At 34.5% G+C, this 20,495-nt stretch overlaps 3 protein-coding genes across 4 annotated transcripts in view; 2 read left to right on the top strand and 1 right to left on the bottom strand.

Moving 5' to 3' along the window:
• The first annotated feature begins 6 nt into the window (after positions 1-6).
• Positions 7-6,410, top strand: LOC110781773 (phosphoribosylglycinamide formyltransferase, chloroplastic). 2 transcript variants are annotated; one of them, XM_021985825.2, is made up of 6 exons: positions 7-386; positions 3,719-4,157; positions 4,428-4,536; positions 4,689-4,865; positions 5,748-5,874; positions 5,960-6,410. In XM_021985825.2, the coding sequence occupies exons 2-6, from the start codon at positions 3,779-3,781 to the stop codon at positions 6,071-6,073; spliced, it is 906 nt and encodes a 301-aa protein (XP_021841517.2). In that variant the 5' UTR covers positions 7-386; positions 3,719-3,778; the 3' UTR covers positions 6,074-6,410. The 2 variants fall into 2 exon arrangements, with proteins under 2 accessions (XP_021841517.2, XP_021841518.2); XM_021985826.2 differs by having other exon boundaries at positions 3,716-4,157.
• A 2,371-nt stretch (positions 6,411-8,781) lies between these two features.
• LOC130463689 (shikimate O-hydroxycinnamoyltransferase-like) lies at positions 8,782-10,657 on the bottom strand. The gene has a single exon (XM_056832898.1). It carries the CDS (start codon positions 10,655-10,657, stop codon positions 9,950-9,952), a length of 708 nt encoding a protein of 235 aa, XP_056688876.1. The 3' UTR covers positions 8,782-9,949.
• A 3,191-nt stretch (positions 10,658-13,848) lies between these two features.
• LOC110781775 (uncharacterized) overlaps positions 13,849-20,495 on the top strand; it is a 31,948-nt gene continuing 25,301 nt past the window's right edge. The window contains exons 1-8 of the mRNA XM_021985827.2: positions 13,849-14,181; positions 14,306-14,399; positions 15,563-15,657; positions 15,752-16,245; positions 16,336-16,543; positions 16,717-17,028; positions 18,555-18,699; positions 18,822-18,959. Coding sequence (XP_021841519.2) covers positions 14,026-14,181; positions 14,306-14,399; positions 15,563-15,657; positions 15,752-16,245; positions 16,336-16,543; positions 16,717-17,028; positions 18,555-18,699; positions 18,822-18,959 — 1,642 coding nt within the window. The 5' untranslated portion in view covers positions 13,849-14,025. The remainder of the gene's footprint in view (positions 14,182-14,305; positions 14,400-15,562; positions 15,658-15,751; positions 16,246-16,335; positions 16,544-16,716; positions 17,029-18,554; positions 18,700-18,821; positions 18,960-20,495) is intronic.

Raw genomic sequence — 20,495 nt, 5'->3', positions numbered from 1 at the left:
CCGGAGATTGTTTACTGGAAAGTTTTGCGAGGTGTACAATAAATTTCGCCCAAAACTATTCCCCTTAGCGCCGCCCAGCCTCTGAGAGTCACCTCACGTCCTCACCGTTACCGAGTTACCGGGACCAGCCGCACCACTGTCCGCGGCTCACCTCACCGGCGGCAGCCGTCCAGTACAGCAGTACTCCGTTTCGATCCGCGGCTCACCTCAATTGCTTAACTCCTCAACTCCTCAAGTAAGCGAGCCCAGCCACTCAGCCAGAGCAGCCTCCCCGGCCGGCGGCCGCCCACCTATACGCGTCACGCTTGCCCAGCCGGACTCCGACAACCGCCTGGCCGCCCACCTCACGACTCACGAGTCACCATTCACCATTCACCAATCTTGAGGTTAGTCTAATACTCTAAATCTCTAATTGTCTAAATGTCAGTCTAATTAGTCTCTAAATCAATTATTGCTTCATGTTTTTATCATAATTTATGAATTGTGATTGATTTCTCATGTTAATTTGTCAAAATTTCAGTTATTGCATTATTGGTGAATGGTGATTGGAAATTTGGAATTGAGATATTAGTCAGATTAGTATTGTTATGATTTATGAGATTGGTTATTGCAGGATTTTAATTCACTTCTGATTGAATTATGATTGATTGAAGTTGGAATTGCAAATGAAAATGAAGTAAAAAATTTGAATAACAGGGAGTTATCATTATTTAGTCCACTGACTTGGTTTTTGAGTTTGTTTTAATATTTTGTTGTTTTAACAAGGAGTCATCAATTTGTTGTTGTTGTTTGTTTTAATTGTTCAATTTGTTTTAATTGTTCAATTTGTTTTAATTGTTCAATTTGTTTGTTGTTGTTTTAATTTAATGGAATGTTGACTGGTTGTTAATTTGTTATTGATTTATGGGTGAATTGTTGTTTTAGTTTGAGTAATGCATTAGTTGGATTGATCATTGGGTATTGTGAATCACTAATGTGATTATGTGAATCTTGTTGTAATTGTGAATCACTAATGTGATAATTGGGTATTGTAGGTATTTGATTGTAATATGTACTTTCGGGACGAATTTTATTTTTAGGTACTTATATATTGTGTGTTTTTATATTGATATTGCGGTGCGTTAACGATGGTGACCCAGCACCCTAACATTCCTGGATACGCCACTGAGTACGGCTAATCCAATACAAGCACAAGGCCCCAATCTTCTTGATTTATGATGATATTACTAGAATGAGTGAATGTTTTATTTTATTTTGTGTATGTTAGACGTGCGGGGAATACGGTAGCATACTTTATTGCTAGATGCGACACCAACGTGAGTATTGAGCGAGTATGTGTGAACTCTTTTCCCCAAAGCATTCAAACTTTGGTGGATCTTGATCTAATATAATTCCTTGGCCGCACGGTCTTTTCCTAAAAAAAGAAAAATCAACAAGATTTCCCTTGCTTTTATGACTCTACATCTTTGATTATGTCTTTTTGTGGGTTTGATAGACACTTACAAGTTCTTTTGTTTAAGTATTTGGCCTATGACTTTGACTTGAATTTATTTTTCGCCGTTAAATATATTACTAATATTTTTGTTATTTATATGCTATTTTACTCCGTCGACTTGATCCTTTCAAATTTTTTTTTGCTTCCTTTATTATGTAAAATTCAGAAATTCAAGAAAATTACTTGTAGTTCTTTTACGCTAACATTGTAAGTTTGTTTTATGGGAGCATTGATGCCTATGGAAATTTTCTTCAAATTTATGATATTGTCTGAACTGTACTCGGTCCTCGGTCCTGATTGAATTTCATGCCTTTACAAGCCTCTATTATTCCTCTGAATCTTTACTCTTTAGTATTATTATATGCACATGTTAGATTTTTGTCTGTTGATTTTATTTGTATTTATAGACATAGAAAGTGTTTAGTCTCATGTGGGGATGAGGGAATATGCCTTATATGATGTTTCAACTGTTGGAGTCTTGTTTAAATACCTTTTGTTGGGTTTTTCTGTAGCTTTGTTTTGGTTTCTATACCCAGTTCATAAATGTAGTTGAAAATCATATTGACCTTTTTCACTTTGTTTTATTTATTTATTAAAGAACAGAGTACTTTTTGAGCAGAAAAGAGCAATAATTTAAGGGCGTGATAAATTGTAGTTTGATTGAATTAATTTTTACATACTCCCTCTGTCCCAGATTAGTTGTTACACTTTCCTTTTTCGTCCGTCCCAGATTAGTTGTTACACTCCTAAATTAGGAATGACCCCACAATTATTATATTGTCTCTCTCTTCCCACTAAATTCTTTTTTGTCCCCACACCCTCTCTCATTCAATTTAAAAAATACCCCACTAACTCCTATCACATCTACTTTTTCAATAAAATAACAATTGATAACCAAACAACCACTTATCACCTAAAACTATGTGCAAAGGTAAGTGTAACAACTAATCTGGGACGGAGGGAGTATAATTTATGAGTTTGATTGAGTTATTCTTTACGTACATACAGAACTTAAAGAGTTTGATTGAATAAGAAATTGGAGATTATTTTTTTGAAAAGAGCTTGAACAATTGTAGGTAGTGGAGAGAGAGAGAGGTTTTTCAAGAGGAAACTGGTTGGGATGGGAAAATAAAGGACTTCAGTAGAGAGAAAATCAAGTTAGGGTTCTTTTTTTTTCTTTTTTCTTTTTTATTTATTTATTTTAACTGTTAAAACTCTAGATAATGATGTCTACTTAGCATTGTCCACCAGGACCTTACTTATATAGTAACCAGTAACTTCTACCCCGGTTGAATGTTCGAAGGCAGCTCTCTGGGTCCCTACCGACGCTGGGGTTCCAAAGCAGCAGTGGCCAAGCTCTTATGGGCTATAACTTTCAAAAAGGAGAAAATGTGGAGACCCACATTCTACCGAACTGAACTAAGAGCGGGGCTCTATTGCCTTTTCCGCGGGCTGCTATGCTAGTTGTAGCGTTACACGCCTTTTCAGTAAGGGAGCGAAAGGTTAGACATTCGGCTAAGCTATTTCATAACCTTTACTTGTAAAAATGGTAGCTTACCGAATCAGTTGCGACACGGATGGGGGTTCATCGCCTCCCATGCCTGGCAAACTCTTTGCCGTGAAGTTCAATTGTATCGTATGTTAGTTAGAGGAAAAATGGGAACTGTGTTACCTCCGCTAGATTGTCCACTTCTAATAAACGTGATTGACCCAATTCTGGATCATCTTCCCGGACCCAATCACCAAAGGTGCCTGATGCTGAATGCGGATCTCTTACTCCGGGGTGCTTACCCTTACTTATCGGGTTCGAATGCCCATTGGATGTAAATGGGTGTTCAAGACGAGGGATGTAATAGCTATGCTTTTGGATCTGCGATGCCGGAGGGGCACCTCCGATTTCTGGGGCAGATTCAGTATCATTGATAATACTAGACATGCTGCTTCAAAATGTTAGACCCTTAGTAAGCAGAGGACCGCTTTAGCGACTTCTCCTCCTTTTTACCGGGAACAGCCGTCTGATGGAAAACAACTTTCACGTTCGGGATCAACTCATTCATGTTGCTGTTGTTCATAAAGCAACTGGGGTGTCAATGATGCATGAATTTGCTTGATATTGTTGTATATATACATACATTTTCATTCAGTATCTAATCTGATCATTTGCTGTTTATTTGATACCTAATTATGTAGTCCTTGATAAATTCAACTTCTTTTGTCCAGCAGTTCTCTTCTGTGTGGTCTTCTCTTCAGTCACAAGAAACATTTTTATCATTTTAATAGTTCATGGGAGCTCAAAGTTTGCTTACAAGACTTTCCGCAAATGCCTATGTGCCTTCTTTCAAGGATTTTAAAGGCACACCGTTCAATACCTCAATCCCTCGTTTTCTTCAACCCACTAAATGGAGCTCTATGCCAGCCGATCATACGTATGGTTTAGCTCCTTGTAGAATTAGGAGCAGTAAAAGACCATTCTTATGTGCAGTCAGCTCTCAGGAAGTACAAGAGTTTCCTGCCGATTCAGGATGTCACGATTTGAAGCCTAATCGGAAGAGGTTAGCAGTTTTTGTGTCCGGTGGAGGTTCCAATTTCAAGGCAATTCATGAAGCAACACTCAAGGGATCAGTACTCGGAGATGTAGTTGTGTTGGTTACCAACAAAGGAGGTAAAATATCGTAACTCTTACTTTTGCATTCACAAGAAGAACTCTTATAGAAGATCACTTTTCCCTCACAGTTTACCCCCTTCTTTTTCTATATCTATGTTTTTTGTATGTATTTGTTACATTTATATTTTATTGTGTTTCATATTTTCTCGATGTAGCTTTTTTTTCACAAACTTGCTTGCTAGTTTTCATTCAGGAAGCATTTAAATTAAAATCATCTGATATGCAAATGAATAACCGACTTTGGTATGCACCGTGTGTGAATGACAGACTGCGGAGGTGCAGCCTATGCAAAAGAATATGGTATTCCAGTCGTCTTGTTTCCAAGAAGAAAAGAACCACAACCATTTTCACCGAGTGATCTTGTAACTACTCTTAGGTTAGTTTCTTGATGATACTTTGTCTATTTTACTTTCTGGGTTCATTTTTATCTTTCCAAGTTCATCAAAAAAAACATGCTCACAGTAAGTATTCCTATAGCTTCTGATTATCGTGGGTATGCTTTGTGAATTGCAATTGAATTCTATGCAGGGAATTCAAAGTGGACTTCATACTTCTTGCTGGATATTTAAAACTTATACCAGTTGAGTTGGTTCAACATTATCAAAAGCGGATATTAAATATACATCCTTCACTTCTACCAGCTTTTGGTGGCAAAGGCTATTATGGGCTGAAGGTTCATAAAGCAGTTATTTCTTCTGGAGCAAGGTAATATTTTCACCAGGGATTACCTTTTAGTTACTCGTAATGTTATTTTCATTTGTTGTGCAGAAAAGAGAAGCAATGTAGATTTTAGACCACTATAGTTTTTTGCACATTTATGTCACACATTAGATTATTGTGAGAGAAAGAGGAGGTAATCAATTATTTTCTAGACCGTTGCATGTACTCTAATTTTAATGCAATGCCTACCAAGTAGCTGGAACATCTTCCCGATTCTCAGTTTCCATGTACTACTATTAAAATATCATACTGTCATTTTCTGGGTGCTCAAATATAGCAAAAGGTGCTGAGGAGATGGTCCTTTCACGAATATGTAATGTTTGATGTGAAATGTTTGTATCTGGACAATAGCTTTTGTCTTTTGATTTCTACATTTACTTTGCCCTTGACTAGTTGACTGGTTATGTTCACAACATGTCAATACCTAACCCAGATTTCTGAGACTATGGAATCACCGTGGTTTGGTTCGAGCCAGTTGTTTTTAACCATAGCACTAAATGAAGTGCAACTACTTAATTTATACTCCCTCCATTTCGAAATAATAGGGATAATTTGACTTATGAGTTATGACACTATTTACAAATTTCAATTTGACTATCATTTGTAATTTATGGGTAAGGAAAAATAGTCGTGTGAGTTCTTGTTTGGTTCGTCTCGATATGTACTTTCGGAATATCAATTTTTTTAATTTTTACGAATACATAATTAGAGATATCAATGTCAAAACATTACATTGGCAAGCGTGAAAAGATAAACGGTTCCCCTTATTTCGAAACGGAGGGAGTACAAAGTATATATGAGTATACCGAGGAAATTTGACTTGATACTTGATGTCTTAACCCTTCTTGGTTTTTCTTTATTGCCTAGATACTCCGGTCCTACGATCCATTTTGTTGACGAGGAATTTGACACGGGTCGGATCCTTGCCCAGCGAGTTGTGCCTGTGTGTGCTTTTGACACTCCAGAGGAGTTGGCAGCTCGCGTGCTACATGAGGTAAAGTTAACAGCATAGTCAATTTGCAATAAGCCTGTTGATAATATGTTTGCTGAATAATATCTTATACAAATTCATTTTATAGGAGCATCATTTATATGTGGACGTAGTTGCAGCATTATGTGAAGACCGGATAATTTGGAGGGATGATGGTGTTCCGCTCATCCAAAGTAAAGAAGATCCACAACAATACAGTTAGTTTAGCTTTGGCTTTTAGGAGATCAAGTTCAGTCTGCATTACCTTTTGTTCTATAAAAATTAGCCAGTCTTTAGTTTTTGGGCTAATTCAGAATCTGACAAATATTTGAGAATTAAAACTACTGACCATTTAAGAATTGTACAATCAATTATATATACATACTTGGATCACCTATAAACACTGAAGTATTATGAAGTTGTATTATTCCAATTTTTTTGGGATGGATTGGAAACAGGGAAATGTTGATTCATTGACCATGTTGGAGATTGAACACTTTTTTAAGTTCCTGTAATGATAAGTTAATGATAAATTAGCAGGTGTAACTTTTTTATTTGCACTATACTCTGGCAATTTCCAGTACTGTTTGTTCATGACTTCATGTTATATCCTCCTCCGATAACTCAATACTCGAATTAAAACCGCTTTGCCAGAAATATGATGATGTCTGACCCTTCCAATTTTCTGCAAAAATGTTGAAATATTTCTTTAAAAAGCTACTCCTCTGTCCGTAGAAGAATGCCCCATACCGTAGGTGATCAATTGCGGGGTTGGATGGATAGCGGGCTGGGGTTAAGCTTACTTTTTTTTGTTCAACATGCCTATAATAGAAAAACCAAGCCCTTTTGACGGGCTTGACTTTTTGACCGTATTCGCTTATTAAATGGGTCGGGCTTGTCTGCGGGCTAATGGGTCTACAAATTTTTAATTTTTTTTTAGTAAATATAATTAATTTTTTTTATGTTTATGGTTTGAATTTTTGTTTTGCTTATATTATCTCTAAATTTCCGAGTTCCATCTTATAAAACTAAGTGGAAAATTATCATCATGGGATATTTTTGTAAGAATGTGAGAAATAATCAAGTTATTTTGTCTTAAATAAATGAAATTACATAGTTTTAGGCTTGAACGAGTTAAGATTTCTCTATGTGAAGTGTCAGCATTTTGGCAACATGTTAGCAATGGTACATGTGAGTCCAAACACTCACAAAAATTTAGTTCTATAAGACATTCACGAGTTATATATGAATAAATAAGACGGGACACGATTTTCACAAATATAACTACGAAATGTTAGCAATACTGGACAAAACTATGAGTTACGAATAAGACATAGACATGAATTAGCAATATGAATTACAATTATGATATATACATGAGACGTACACAAATGGTATGCATTAGATGTTAATAAGATGAAACACAATTTTCAAACACATAAGTGCAATCTCCCAACAAAAATAGGCAACATTGTGAGTTAGTAATAAGACATACATGTGAGTTACCAATATGACGTATAGTACAAAACACTTAACAAGTGATATGACGTAAGTTGTGAATAAGGTGGAACACAAGTTTCGAGAACATAACTATAAAATCTTAGTAATGATAGACAAAACTATGAGTTAACAATAAGACATACATGTGAGTTACCAATATGATGTAGTGACATGACATAAGTTGTGAAAAAGGTGGAACACAAGTTTCAAAAACATATATGCGAAGTTAATACTAGTAACAATACACAAAACTATAACTTACCAATATGACATATATGTGAGTGACCAAAATGGTGTATACAAAACACATATATACGTGACATGACAAATGTTGTGCATAAGGTGGAACGCATGTTTCAAAAACATAACTATAAGGAATATGACACATATGAGAGTTACCAATATGATGTACGCAAAACACATATACAAGGAATATGACATATGTTTTGAATAAGGTGGAACACAAGTTTCAAGAACATAACTACGAAATTAATCTCAATAACAATAGACAAGCCTATGAGTTAGCTAGCAATAAGACATAAATGTGAGTTACCAATATGATGTATACAAAATACATATGCAGATGACATGAAACACATGTTAAAAAAACATAACTGCAAAATTAATCTTAGTAACTATAGACAAAGTTATGAGTTGGTAATATGTCTGATATTGTAAAAAAAAATGATATAAATTAAAGTTCAAAAACTGTTAATATTTTAAATATTTTAAGTTTTATATATGAGCACATTTACATGATTTATCTATTTTTTTTGGTCAGCTTGTAGAATCTAATATATATATATATATAAATGAGGCATATTTGCTGAAATATCAGAGTGCCACCTAGGATTACTAATGGTTTCGGCCAATGAAAAATAAGATTTCTAATTTATTAAAAATCAAGTGCCAAGTAGATAATTAATTAGGTGCCACATAGATATTTTAATTAATTAATTAATAACTAATATATACAACTCCATCTAAAATCAAACACTCTAATAATTAAAAATTAATCGATTGCAACGTAGATAATTAATTAGGTGCCACGTAGATATTTTAATTAATTAATTACTAATATATACAACTTCATCTAAAATCAAACACTCTAATAATTAAAAAATAAATCTAAAATAAAATTCATCCAAAACCAAACACTAATCTAAAATAAAATAAATAAAATTCAATTTAAAATCAAACATTAATCCAATATTAGAGCGCCACGTAAAAAAATATAATGGTTTCGACCAATTAAAAAGAAGATTTCAAAATTAATTTTGAATTAAAAAATTCGAGTGTCACGTAGATAAATGATTAAGTGTCACGTAGATATTTTTATTAATTAATTATTAATATTACGCATATACAATTTCATCCAACAACAAACACTCTCATAATAATATAAAAAAAATCTAAAATGAAATTCAATGCAAAATCAAAAACTAATCTAATCTAATATATAAAAGTGGAATATACATAAGAAGATCGAGGTCTTGATATCTACGAATTAACGGTCTAAAAACTTTAAAAAACTAACCCAGTTTGATTTGTAATTAGACAAAAAAATAAAAGAGAGTCGAAGTTTTATTTTAAATATGATCGATACACACTCTGAAGAAACCATTATCCAATACAACTTGTAACAATTAGACCCAACTTAGGGTGAGTTTATCCCCAGACGCATTTTCAATCTTCAGACTCTGTCACATCAGCTTTTCACTAACTTTTTCATTATCCAGACTCACACAAAACTTACCCTATTTTACACATTATCCCCAGACTCAACTCACTTCTTAAAATAATATTTTATGTATAGATATTTATTTTTTGGTACATTTTCTAAATAATATTGAAACTATGTTTTCTTATATATAAACAAATTAGACCCGATCAAAAGGCGGGCCGGGTCGAGGACATAAAAATTTGTCCATTATGTCGGGGCGGGGCAGACCGGGCCAAGCTTCGGGCCAATTTTGTATGCCCATAACCCGCTATTTCGGGCTAAAAATAGCGGGCTTTTCGGGCCAATTTCGGGTCAGGCCAAATTTATAAATAAAATTGTTGTTTTGCGTTGTCCAAATGCCGTAATTTTTTTAAAAAAAATCGGGCTGGGTCGGGCCTTCTGCCCAACACCAGGCAATTTTCGAACCGGGTCAGGTCGGGCCAGCGGGCCAGGCCCATGTTAATCAGATCTAAGACAAAGTAATTTATAATTCGAGAAAAAAATGTAAAAAAACATAAAATATTAATTTCGAAATTGACATATATTCCGTACAAGTTAGAAATAATTATACAACATATTAAATTCAAAAGATCTAGAAGGCAAATGAAACAAAATAATAAATAAACCATCAATAATTTAGTTGGGTGAAATAAGATAAATAAAGTTTGATGATGTGGAATGATTTGATTGGAGGAATAAAAAAGTAGAGTCTGGAATGAGTCTTGGATTCTCAAACTCACTTCAAGAATTAGTGTAGTCTTTTACCACATTATCCCAAGATTTAGACTTGAGACTCACCTCGAAACTCCTTTCAAGACTAGGGATAAACTCACCCTTATAATCAGATGTTATCGGTATGACGTATGGAGGAGATGACTATAGTTTGTTGGGTAGGTTTCCAACGTCGTAGAAGTATTTCCGGAAGAGAGGCATGTGCACGGCAAAAAGATTAATGTTAACCGAGTAGCTACCATCCCTAATTGGGCTTGGAACAATGATAGTTTGACCCTCATATCTCAGCTTACTATGACCTGCAAACTCCGGCTTGCCCCAACCAAAATCCGCTTCGTAAAATGGGAGCCTACCAAAAGAGTTTATTGTTAGGTTCGGACATGTAACTGTGTGGGCCCCACGAACTATAGGCGTTAGATCTGGCTGTGATTCCAAGTAATCCACGGCTGATCTTAAGTACTCCACATTCTCCACGTTCTTTAGAGCTTCGTGTACTTTACCTGCGGCGTACCATAGTGGCTTGCACGTGATATCACATGTTTTCGCAATACATGCAGTGTAGAAAATTACATTCCCTACATACCCTTGTGGTAGTGGTGTTGGATCCTTCAATCTTGACCGTCCACCAGTTGGAATGTAAAGCTTCACTAATTGATCATTTGCTAAGTCACGTGCTTTGCATGCTGTTCGCCACACGTGCGCAGCTAGTACCTCGTAATTGCTAAGTTTGTAGCTATGGTGTTTTTCTTTTTCTTCACTTGGAGAGTTTGCTTGGAGGTTTAATGCATTAATTTGAGGTTTTGAAAGTTTAAACAGACATTCCTTCGTGGTTGAAGTCTCACCTGTTTTCATATATAGATTCACCCGCATCAATAAATTACATCACAATATTTACAAGCTACTTCCTCCGTTTTAAAATTTAAAGTTTAAAACAGAGGAAATTTTTCCAACAATTACTTTTTAGTTTACTGCTTTGGCAAACAATTACCTTTTATATTGTCTTTTGTTAATAACTATCTTGAAAAACACTTTTGTGTTGGAAACGCTACCATATGATAGTTTTATTTTAAAACAAACTAAAATTTCTATTTTATCATTTTATGTGACTCAAAGTTCCTAATTTTTTTGGTGTAAATGAATCGTAAGGGCATTCTCCATATATTTTCGGTCAGGATATTAAAACAATCCGGTAATTCAAAAAATTTGTTTGATCCTTAAATCATAAATATTGTTAAAAGTCACAATTCGTTTAATCTTTCACAACATTTTAAAAGCACAATGTCTATGGAGTCCACATAGAAAAAGCAGGAAAATGACATTTAAATCGCTTAAAACGATCAAGACACAAAAAAGATATTTGAGTTTTAAAATGAGAAAGTAGTAAGTGTGGTAGTGGTTTCAACACAAAAATATACTCCCTCCGTCACTTAACATATACTTACATCGATTTGACCGGTGCGGGGTGTTAGTTGATAGTTGGGTATTTTTTTTAATATAGTTAGTGGAAAATATTTAAGGGGTGTGGAGTGGTGAGTGGAAGTGTGAATTTGTAAATATTTTTTTTGTAGGGATTAGGGGTGTAGGTGTGTTAGTAGGTGAGTGTGAGAAATTATATATTATTGGTAAAAAAAATTCAATTTATAGAAACGTTGCAAGTATTAAGGGACGTCCCAAAAAGGAAAGCGGTGCGAGTATTAAGGGACGAAGGGAGTAGTTAAAGTCTTTTTCTGTTATCTATATTATGTTCAATATGTACAAAATGGTTAAATATATTTTGTTTAATCCGTACGAAATATTTAATAATATTATGTTCAATTTGCACAAATTGAATGAGAATGCTCGTAAAATAGGAAAAAAATGAAAATTACCTCAATTCTAAGGTCTTCCAAATTAAGAAAAATCGTCAGTTGCAATCAAAATATTTATTCTAATTTGATTATACACGTAACACTAAAAAAAATCAAATTTATTTGACCAAAATTATATCAAAAAAGGTTGAGAGAAATAATAAAAGTGAGGGATAATATTTTTTAAAATTGAAAAATAAAAGTAAATAAAAGCGGTTGCGTCAAATAAAATCAGGCTACGTTTAGCACTCCATCCTAAACCTAGATGGGAGTTGCGATATCCTAAGGCCCAAAGGAGGGAAAGACACAATTTAGATGGTGGACAAGGGTGCACACTCCTCTACGTGCACTCTCCCTAAAACTACGTCGTTTTGTTTGTTTTTGCATTAAAAAAAAATTGAAATTACACAAAAAGTAGATTTTTTTTTTCATTAAAAATAATTAAAAAAAAGGGTACCAGATTTTACGCATAATTTGAAATCTAACAAACTTTAAAATGTCTTTGATCAATTCAACATCTAATTGCATACACTAGTGGCATTTGATATAGATCCTAACTAAGATGATATTGAGATAATATACGAAGTATCATATGTATTCAGAAGTATCATATGTATTCAGAAGTATCAATTGTAGAACGTCACGGTAAAACATAAACGATGCTTTTTAATTGTATTTTTATCTCGCTTTTCTTTAGAATTATACATCGCATAGAATCATGTCAGTTTTATTTCTTTGGCATGTTCATGGTGAAGTGATTAAGTATTCTTTCATATAATCATTGTTTTTTGCTATTTATTTATGGGTTTTGATATATGCAACCCTTAGGGCTGCGCATAAAAATTAGCAAAACTCACTATTTAATGCATATTTTATAGTTTTAAAGAAATCTAATTGAACGAATAAAAAACATTACTCCGTAATTTGTTAACCTAATTAATGCACTTCATAACAACAAATTTAGAGTTCCAATTTTATTTTATTTTTTGACAAACTAGAGTTCTACTTTGGTCACATAACTCACTGCTAAACTTTTTGGACGGCATAATCTTATTAAAGAACATTTAACCGAATCTAATATACATATATAAAGGAGGCATATTTGCTGAAATATTAGAGCGCCACCTAGGATTACTAATGGTTTCAGCCAATGAAAAATTAGATTTCTAATTTCTTTTTGAATTAAAAAAATCAAATGCCACGTAGATAATTAATTAGGTGCCACATAGATATTTTAATTAATTAATTACTAATATATACAACTCCATCTAAAATCAAACACTCTAATAATTAAAAAATAAATCTAAAATAAAATTCATCCAAAATCAAACAATAATCTAAAATAAAATAAATAAAATTCAATTTAAAATCAAACATTAATCCAATATTAGAGCGGCACGTAGAAAATCTAATGGATTAGGCCAATGGAGGAATATTTGCTGAAATATTAGAGCGCCACCTAGGATTACTAATAGTTTCGGCCAATGAAAAATAAGACTTCTAATTTCTTTTTGAATTAAAAAAATCAAGGGACACGTAGATAATTAATTAGGTGTCACGTAGATATTTTAATTAATTAATTACTAATATATACAACTCCATCGAAAATCAAACACTCTAATAATAAAAAATAATATATTTCCACGTAGATAATTAATTAGGTGCCACGTAGATATTTTAATTAATTAATTAATTATATATATATATACAATTCCATCTAAAACAAACACTCTAATAATTAAAAAATAAATCTAAAATAAAGTGCATCCAAAATCAATAATAATCTAAAATAAACTAAATAAAATTCAATTTAAAATCAAACATTAATCCAATATTAGAGCGCCACGTAGAAAAATCTAATGGTTTCGGCCAATGAAAAATAAGATTTCAAAATTAATTTTGAATTAAAAAAGTCGAGTGTCAGGTAAAGAAATGATTAAGTGTCACGCAGATATTTTTTATTAATTAATTATCAATATTACGCATATACAATTTCATCCAAAAACAAACACTCTCATAATTAAAAAAAAAATCTAAACTGGAATTCAATGCAAAATCAAAAACTAATCTAATATAATATATAAAAGTGGTACATACATAGGATTTTTATTTAAACATGACAATTTAATAAAATCCGTGCATCGCACGGGCTAAAATCTAGTTGAAAAGAAAATTGACTAAAAAAAAATACCAAAGAAGAAGAAAGACAAAAAAGAAAAAGAGGGAAAGTGAAGCGAAAGGGCATAGGCGCGCCTTTGACTTGGGGTTTATCAGGGGTTTATGCAGAACCCTAGATTGCCGTTAATCCGTACACTACGACACTGCTGTTGTTGAACTCCGAATTGGGGGGCGAATTTTCTCTCTCCTCAAACAATGGCGACCTTGCTCACTTCTTCACTGTCACAGAGTTTCCGCACCGTTCCGCCGGCAGCAGTTCCAGCATTGTTGGACTGCATTTCAACTTCCACTGGCGTATCACCGTCATCCCTCTTCGATTCACTTCTTCCAGATTTCTCCAGTCTAACTAAGGTTTGATTTTCCAGTTCAATTCTGCAATCCCGAAATTTGAAATTATGGTTCCAATTTCCAGCTCGTTTCAGCTGTAATTAATTGGGTTTAACCTTTTTTTTCATTGGTTTTTGGTTGCGAATAGGTGATTTTGGATGATAATAAGAAGTTGGGTTCTGAGGAATGTGCATTTCTTGTTTCCTACTTGCGGGGGCTCTGTCATCTTCTGAAGAAAATGGGTAAGTTTTGAACTTTTTTGACTGTGAAATTCCCAATTGATTGTTAGTTTTGCTTTTGATTGAGGTTTCGCTTAATTAAGGTCACATTTCAATCGTTTCGATTTGATTGTGGGATGTTTGCGATTGCAGCTTACTGCATTTGAGTAGTATAGTAACACTTACGTAAGTTCATTAGAAACAGATGAGGATGTTTGTTTCGAAAAGGTTTCTAATAGTGAATGTGTCATTATACTAATTCAAGTATTCAACTTTCGAAGGTTGAATCATATGCCAGTAGGAGTAATTTGTCCCTTTTAGCAGCAGATGGAGATGGCCTGATAATAACTTGTACGGTACTCATTAGGGGTCTATCTTGTATTTATTCAAGGAGTTTTTTCAACACAGATTTTGGAATTGTTAAGATATTAGCCCAATAAGATTACATGGACAGCGGAACAGACTTAACTAATTGAATTCTTCCAGCATAGGAGAGAACCTAATCTCTGAGCCGGTTCTGACTCTAGCAAAGATGCTTTCCAAGCTTAAATTAAGAGGGCTCAACCACACTCAAGCACATCAATATTCACATTAGAAGCATACAAAAGAACATTCGTTCACATTAGCTAACTGTATTACTATAGTCATGACCTCAGCAGGAAAATTCAAAGCCAGTAACATCCCAAAAGGACACATGATTTTAATTTTTTTTTAACAATCAATCACAGGCATTTTGAAAATCAATTTTCATCATACACTTTGGAGAGCCAGTTTCATCAATTTTCATCGTGGGATTTTAGAAGAAACAGAATATGACTTAGATGGTGAGAGTAAAGATGATATTAGTAAATTGTGTTTAACAGGAGATATATCATTTGATGATAGAAGGGAATGGAGGAAGATGATTTAGTTGATAACCACCGGAGATAAAATCTTATTTATGTATCCTACCCCATTAATTGGATTAAGGCTTTGGTTGTTGTTGTTGTTAGTACAATCTTTATATTGTTATATAGAAACAATCAATGGAATTAAATAACTTAAATCTATGAATTTTAATCAAAACCGCCTAGCAAATTGATTTACTATCAAGTATCAATAAGTTATGTTGGATTTGGTGTTTATTTTCCCCTTGTATAAGGAATGACGGCTGATCACAACTACTGCTAACTCATTGGTTGTTGCAGGAGAGAATTCTGTTGCTCTGGAATGTTTTATGTGGGATGGTTACATACCTCTGATGAAGATGGTTCTGCTGTATGAGAAGGAAGTACTGCATGAGGTAAACTTGTGAAAGGAACATAGCAATTTTCCTTTTCGGCCTATCATTTGTCGTCAATCGAATTAATGTGTGGCATTTTTCTCTTTGGTTTTAGATCGTAGAATCTGTACTTGAAGTTGTAATTGATACCAATAGCTGGGAACTAATGGAGGCCACTCTGGTTCCAATTCTTCTGGGATCAGTTGGCTTTTCCATGGACATTTATCAAAACGAAGACAAGTCTGTTAGTAAATGGAGTAGGTGTTCCTTTCAAAGTTCAAGAGACACGCAGAAACCGATTAACATATGTGATAATGCTCCACTTCTTCCACTGACTCTGTCATGCTACGTTTTGAGCTGCTTACTAGATGCCGCAGCAGAGAATTGTCAGGCTGTGAAGCGCTCCTCCATCTCAGGGGACATCCAATCAGAAACGTTTTGTGGTCATTTATTGTGGGATCTATGCAATTTAACTATCCAAATGCTTTCGCAGAGTCTCGATCATAGATCTTGCACTACTAGTCTTCTTCTCCCATCCATTTTTAAAGTATTTTCTTCGAAGTGCTCATTTGAAGTTTGTATTCAAGGAGAAAGCTGCTATATTTCCAGGTGCAGTATTATAGCAGGAATTTGATAAAATAAAAATCAAATCAAATCAGTTACTTAGTTTGATGTATGAAATGGTCTTTGGTTTTCCAGGCAACATTTCTTCGTGAAACTGTGGAAGTGTACCCAAGTTCTTTTTTCTCTGGGACTTGCAGAGAGGAGAGATGCATATGGTATAATCTCTCTGTATCTGTCTTATTTTTCTTCCGTCGACCAGTCTGAAGTGGAAATGGATGATAGAGCTGAAGAAATTGACATAAGAGCCGAAAAAGAATTTTGGGATGAAATAAAAAGAGGCTTGGTACCGTGTCCTCATTTCTGATTGATTCCTTTAGTGAATACTTAAATATACAATGCCCACAAGAAAAGTGGTTTTCTGTGTCCATCTTAATTAAAAGAGGACTAGTTTCAGTCTTCATTATCTTGTTTCTTTATTGATATTTTATAATTTGTTTTCTGATGTGGAACTTCCAGGTTGAGAAGGAAGGCTTGATAAGGAAGCAATCATTATACATACTAAAGAGAGTAATGCTCAAAAATGATGAAGGGCAGCTTAACCCTGTCACTACAGAGAAAAAATCACGCCAGAGAGGTCCAGTTCCACCTGGCATGACAAAAAGGGATCGCTGGGCTGAAGAGGAAGCCATATCACTTGGTGTTGGGCAAATATGCCTCTCAGATGATAAATATTTGAGTGAAAAGAAAAAGTGGGAGGCATTCATACTTCTCTATGAGATGCTTGATGAGTATGGCACTCACTTGGTTGAAGCTGCATGGAATCATCAGGTTCATATACAAAGTTTCTCCCCCCCTCCCCCTCAATAATTGGATGGAGCATGCTATATAGTGTAAACACATATCCATGTTGACTAGTACCTTTCAATATCCGAGGTAAACACATATCCATGTTGACTAGTGTAAACAGTTTCCTCTTTTGAGCTTTGGATGGTCGTATATGTGCGGTAGGATTTTTGCTGGGATTGCAAATGTGAACATGTTCAAGACAGAAGAAAGGTGGACCTTTCACCTCATTTTGTGGTGTTAACCACTAATGCATAGTAGAAAATCAACTTTTCCCCTTATATGTTTTTAACCTAGGAAAATCAGAGTGAAGTCTATGTTTGAACAACTTCTTAAATACTAACTACAGCTCTAACGCTGGTTACCAATATTTGGAATCGGTAAAAGAAATCAATATACAAGCACTAAACTTTTTAAGATGCTGACTCGGAAGGGGGAACTTGGAAGAAATAGGTAATTCGACACTCAAGTGCTATGTAAGTCATGTAAGATCAACTTAGTCCCAAAACATAAACTTCACTCTGAAATTAAATAGTGTGGTATGACTTATATACCCACTTTTTACTCTATTTTGTTGGAGGATGCAATGGAATCAAATAACCTTTTTTTTTTGTGCTGGGGAGGAACAAAACTCCCGGCCCCATGGTTATAGCACTAACTTTTTTCCAACTCTGTTGGTACATTAAAGTGAGAAATGATGGATGCTTTTCTCATATTCATGACAAGAGTTATTATAGGATTTTAGGTGTATCAGATAGAGTGGGAATGCCAAAAAAATCATTTCAAAAGTCTCGTGTTTAGGATAATTTGAATTTTTGGTAAATTGGTTTCCAACATGCTTACATGCCTCATGTTTTTTGGGATTTTTTTATGTCAATTCTCTAAGGAAATGTAGGAAGTTGGTTCAGTTTTGCATTTCTGCAACTAATTCGAGTTCTTTACTCAGTGGCTCAGCCAATAGGCAATAGGGAACAGTCCTTTACTGTATGGAAATATTGGATTGGAAACTTGAAAATCTGATTAGTATTTGCTGGTATGTCTTGTATCAACCAATACCTGGAACTATTAGCCCCAGTCATTTGTAGGCAGATAAGTCGTTCAACAATGTCATTCGTAACAGACTAACAGAAGATGACAACAACTGAGTTTGTTTTTGGTGCTTAATACTTCGCGCAACTCCCAAACTTTGATTTCTTAACCTTAATTTGAAATTCCTTTATGCAATTTTGACTCTCCTTTTTGCATTGCTTACTTATTCCTTACTAAGACCTGCAGGATTTCGGATTTCCGCATTGCTTATCTTATTCTATGCTTCATTGCTTATCTTATTCTATGCTTCTTTCCTGTCTTTATGTTTGGCTAATTATTGAGTTTTGTTCTTTGTGGTGCTTCTGGTTTCTACTGTCCATTTCTGTATGAGAGATACCCCTTGGTGTTCATATGATAAACATTTTAATTACATATAAAGACGGAGAAAGTGTTTTGAAATCATTTGTTTTACACTTTTGCAGATTATGCTGCTACTTCAATCTTGTGTTTTCCCTGAAAGTTTTATGGATCCTGAAACATCCAATCAGCAAATTGATGTGCTTGGGGGTAACTTTGACTGGCTAGCTATTTTGTGGGAACGGGGACTTTTTCATGATAATCCACATGGTAAAGATGTATTGCTTGACTTTCTTCTACAGTTCATTACTGCACTTTGAAGTGTATCTTTGTTCCTGATATAGTTCATCTTTCCTTCATGATTAGTTACCTTTTTTTTTTGTGTGCTTCAGTTAGATGCATGATTATGAAGTCGTTTTTGGATATTGAATGGAAGAACCAGGACAACTGCAGAGCATTGTTTCTAGAGAATTTTGTGTTAGGCGCATTTATTCAAGGGCTCAATGATCCAGTTCACCACAAAGATTTTGGTTTGTACATCTCACTAGTTTGCACGAGTTTCTTAATTTAAAAAAACTCATTTATATTGTCTATGTACGGAGTAATATAGGGAAGTTACGAAAATTTTGAATTATAAAATAGGATGCATTTGGAGCATCATAAAATTGAAATTAGAATGTGAAACAAATAGAACTAATTTTAAGGGCAAATAACATCTAAGTTTGGAGGAAAGTGGAAACGATGAGTATAAATGATGGTTTTGGAAAAAAACAAAAAATAAAGAGAGGACACATGGCATCATGGTATGCAAAACATGATGTTTTAAAATATTAGTATAGATTGTTTTGCTTTACCCAATTGTACTGTATATTGAAGCTGCCATATATTTGGTAGATCTGTTTTCTCCCTTCTTATTTAATGGCTAAAAGTTGGTCTTACATGACTTACATAGCACTTGAGTGTCGAATTACCTACTTCTTCCAATTTCCCTCTTCCGAGTCAACATCTTAAAAAGTTTAGTGCTTGTATATTGATTTCTTTCACCGATTCCAAATATTGGTAACCAGCGTTAGAGCTGTAGTTCGTATTTAGGAAGTATATTATTTTGTTGGTTATCCTTAACCCTAAAAAAGTAGGCCTTTTTCAGGTTCTACCTGACATAAACTCTCTTTTTCCTGTTATTAGAAGGTATAACCTTTGGAATAATGTACATGAAACTGTATGTGTTATCATGAAATGTACCCCCTCCATCCCTTTTTAATCTTTACGTTAGGCTAGGATGCTCGGACTCGGGTACGGGTGTCCGACTCGGGTACGGGTCCAAGGGTCGGATCCTTAAATTTCTACTCGTGGACTCGTTTTTGAAGGGTCCAAAATATGGATATGGACTCGGGGACACGGGTCATTATTTTAATTTATGTACATCGGACTGAAATATACGAAGTATAGTTTAAATTGTAAAGTCACAAAATAATCCAATCATATTAATTAAAATAGTGGATTATCAGCAAAGTAAAAGTAAATACATTTAATGTAAATGCATTTAACATAGGCATGTAGCTATAGAAAATATAAATAGCAAAGTAAAAGTAAAATCAGTCAAATAGTCAACAAATAATTAAATACATTTAATGTAGGCCCCTTTTATGCTTCATAGAATCATAGGGGCTTGTAAAAAAAATTAAAAGACAACTGTTTATAGGTTGAATGAGGACAGCTGTCTAAATACTGGCCCACATCCTTTTAATGAAGAATAAAATTATGGAAAGACCCAAAAAGTTGAAAAAAGGCCCAGCAAATAGATCTACGAAACTACGACTATCTTCTTCCCTTCTCGAGCTCTTCTAAGATCCATCAATGGATTCTCTTCCAATCTGCAGCAAAGGACGACGACGTCACCGGAGAAAGTGATACCGGAGGTGTCATGCTGAAGGAGTCGTAGTGTGGGAGTAGTTAAGGGTTGGATATCTGAGTCTGTGATGTCAAAAACGGCGAGTCCGTTTTCTGCTACACGCGTCCGGTTCGGATTCCGCACCGGCACCCGGGTTGTGTCGTGTCGACACCGG

This window comes from Spinacia oleracea, chromosome 6, assembly GCF_020520425.1.
Source record: "Spinacia oleracea cultivar Varoflay chromosome 6, BTI_SOV_V1, whole genome shotgun sequence".
NCBI lineage: Eukaryota > Viridiplantae > Streptophyta > Magnoliopsida > Caryophyllales > Amaranthaceae > Spinacia > Spinacia oleracea.
This window is presented reverse-complemented; position numbering and strand designations above follow the sequence as displayed.

Bases quoted from the DNA above. Each gene is read 5' to 3' on its own strand.
- LOC110781773 (XM_021985825.2), top strand. From the start codon at position 3,779: ATGGGAGCTCAAAGTTTGCTTACAAGACTTTCCGCAAATGCCTATGTG. The intron at 4,158-4,427 runs GTAAAATATCGT...TGTGAATGACAG, and splicing joins GTTGGTTACCAACAAAGGAG to ACTGCGGAGGTGCAGCCTAT. The intron at 4,866-5,747 runs GTAATATTTTCA...TTTATTGCCTAG, and splicing joins GTTATTTCTTCTGGAGCAAG to ATACTCCGGTCCTACGATCC.
- LOC130463689 (XM_056832898.1), bottom strand. From the start codon at position 10,657: ATGAAAACAGGTGAGACTTCAACCACGAAGGAATGTCTGTTTAAACTT.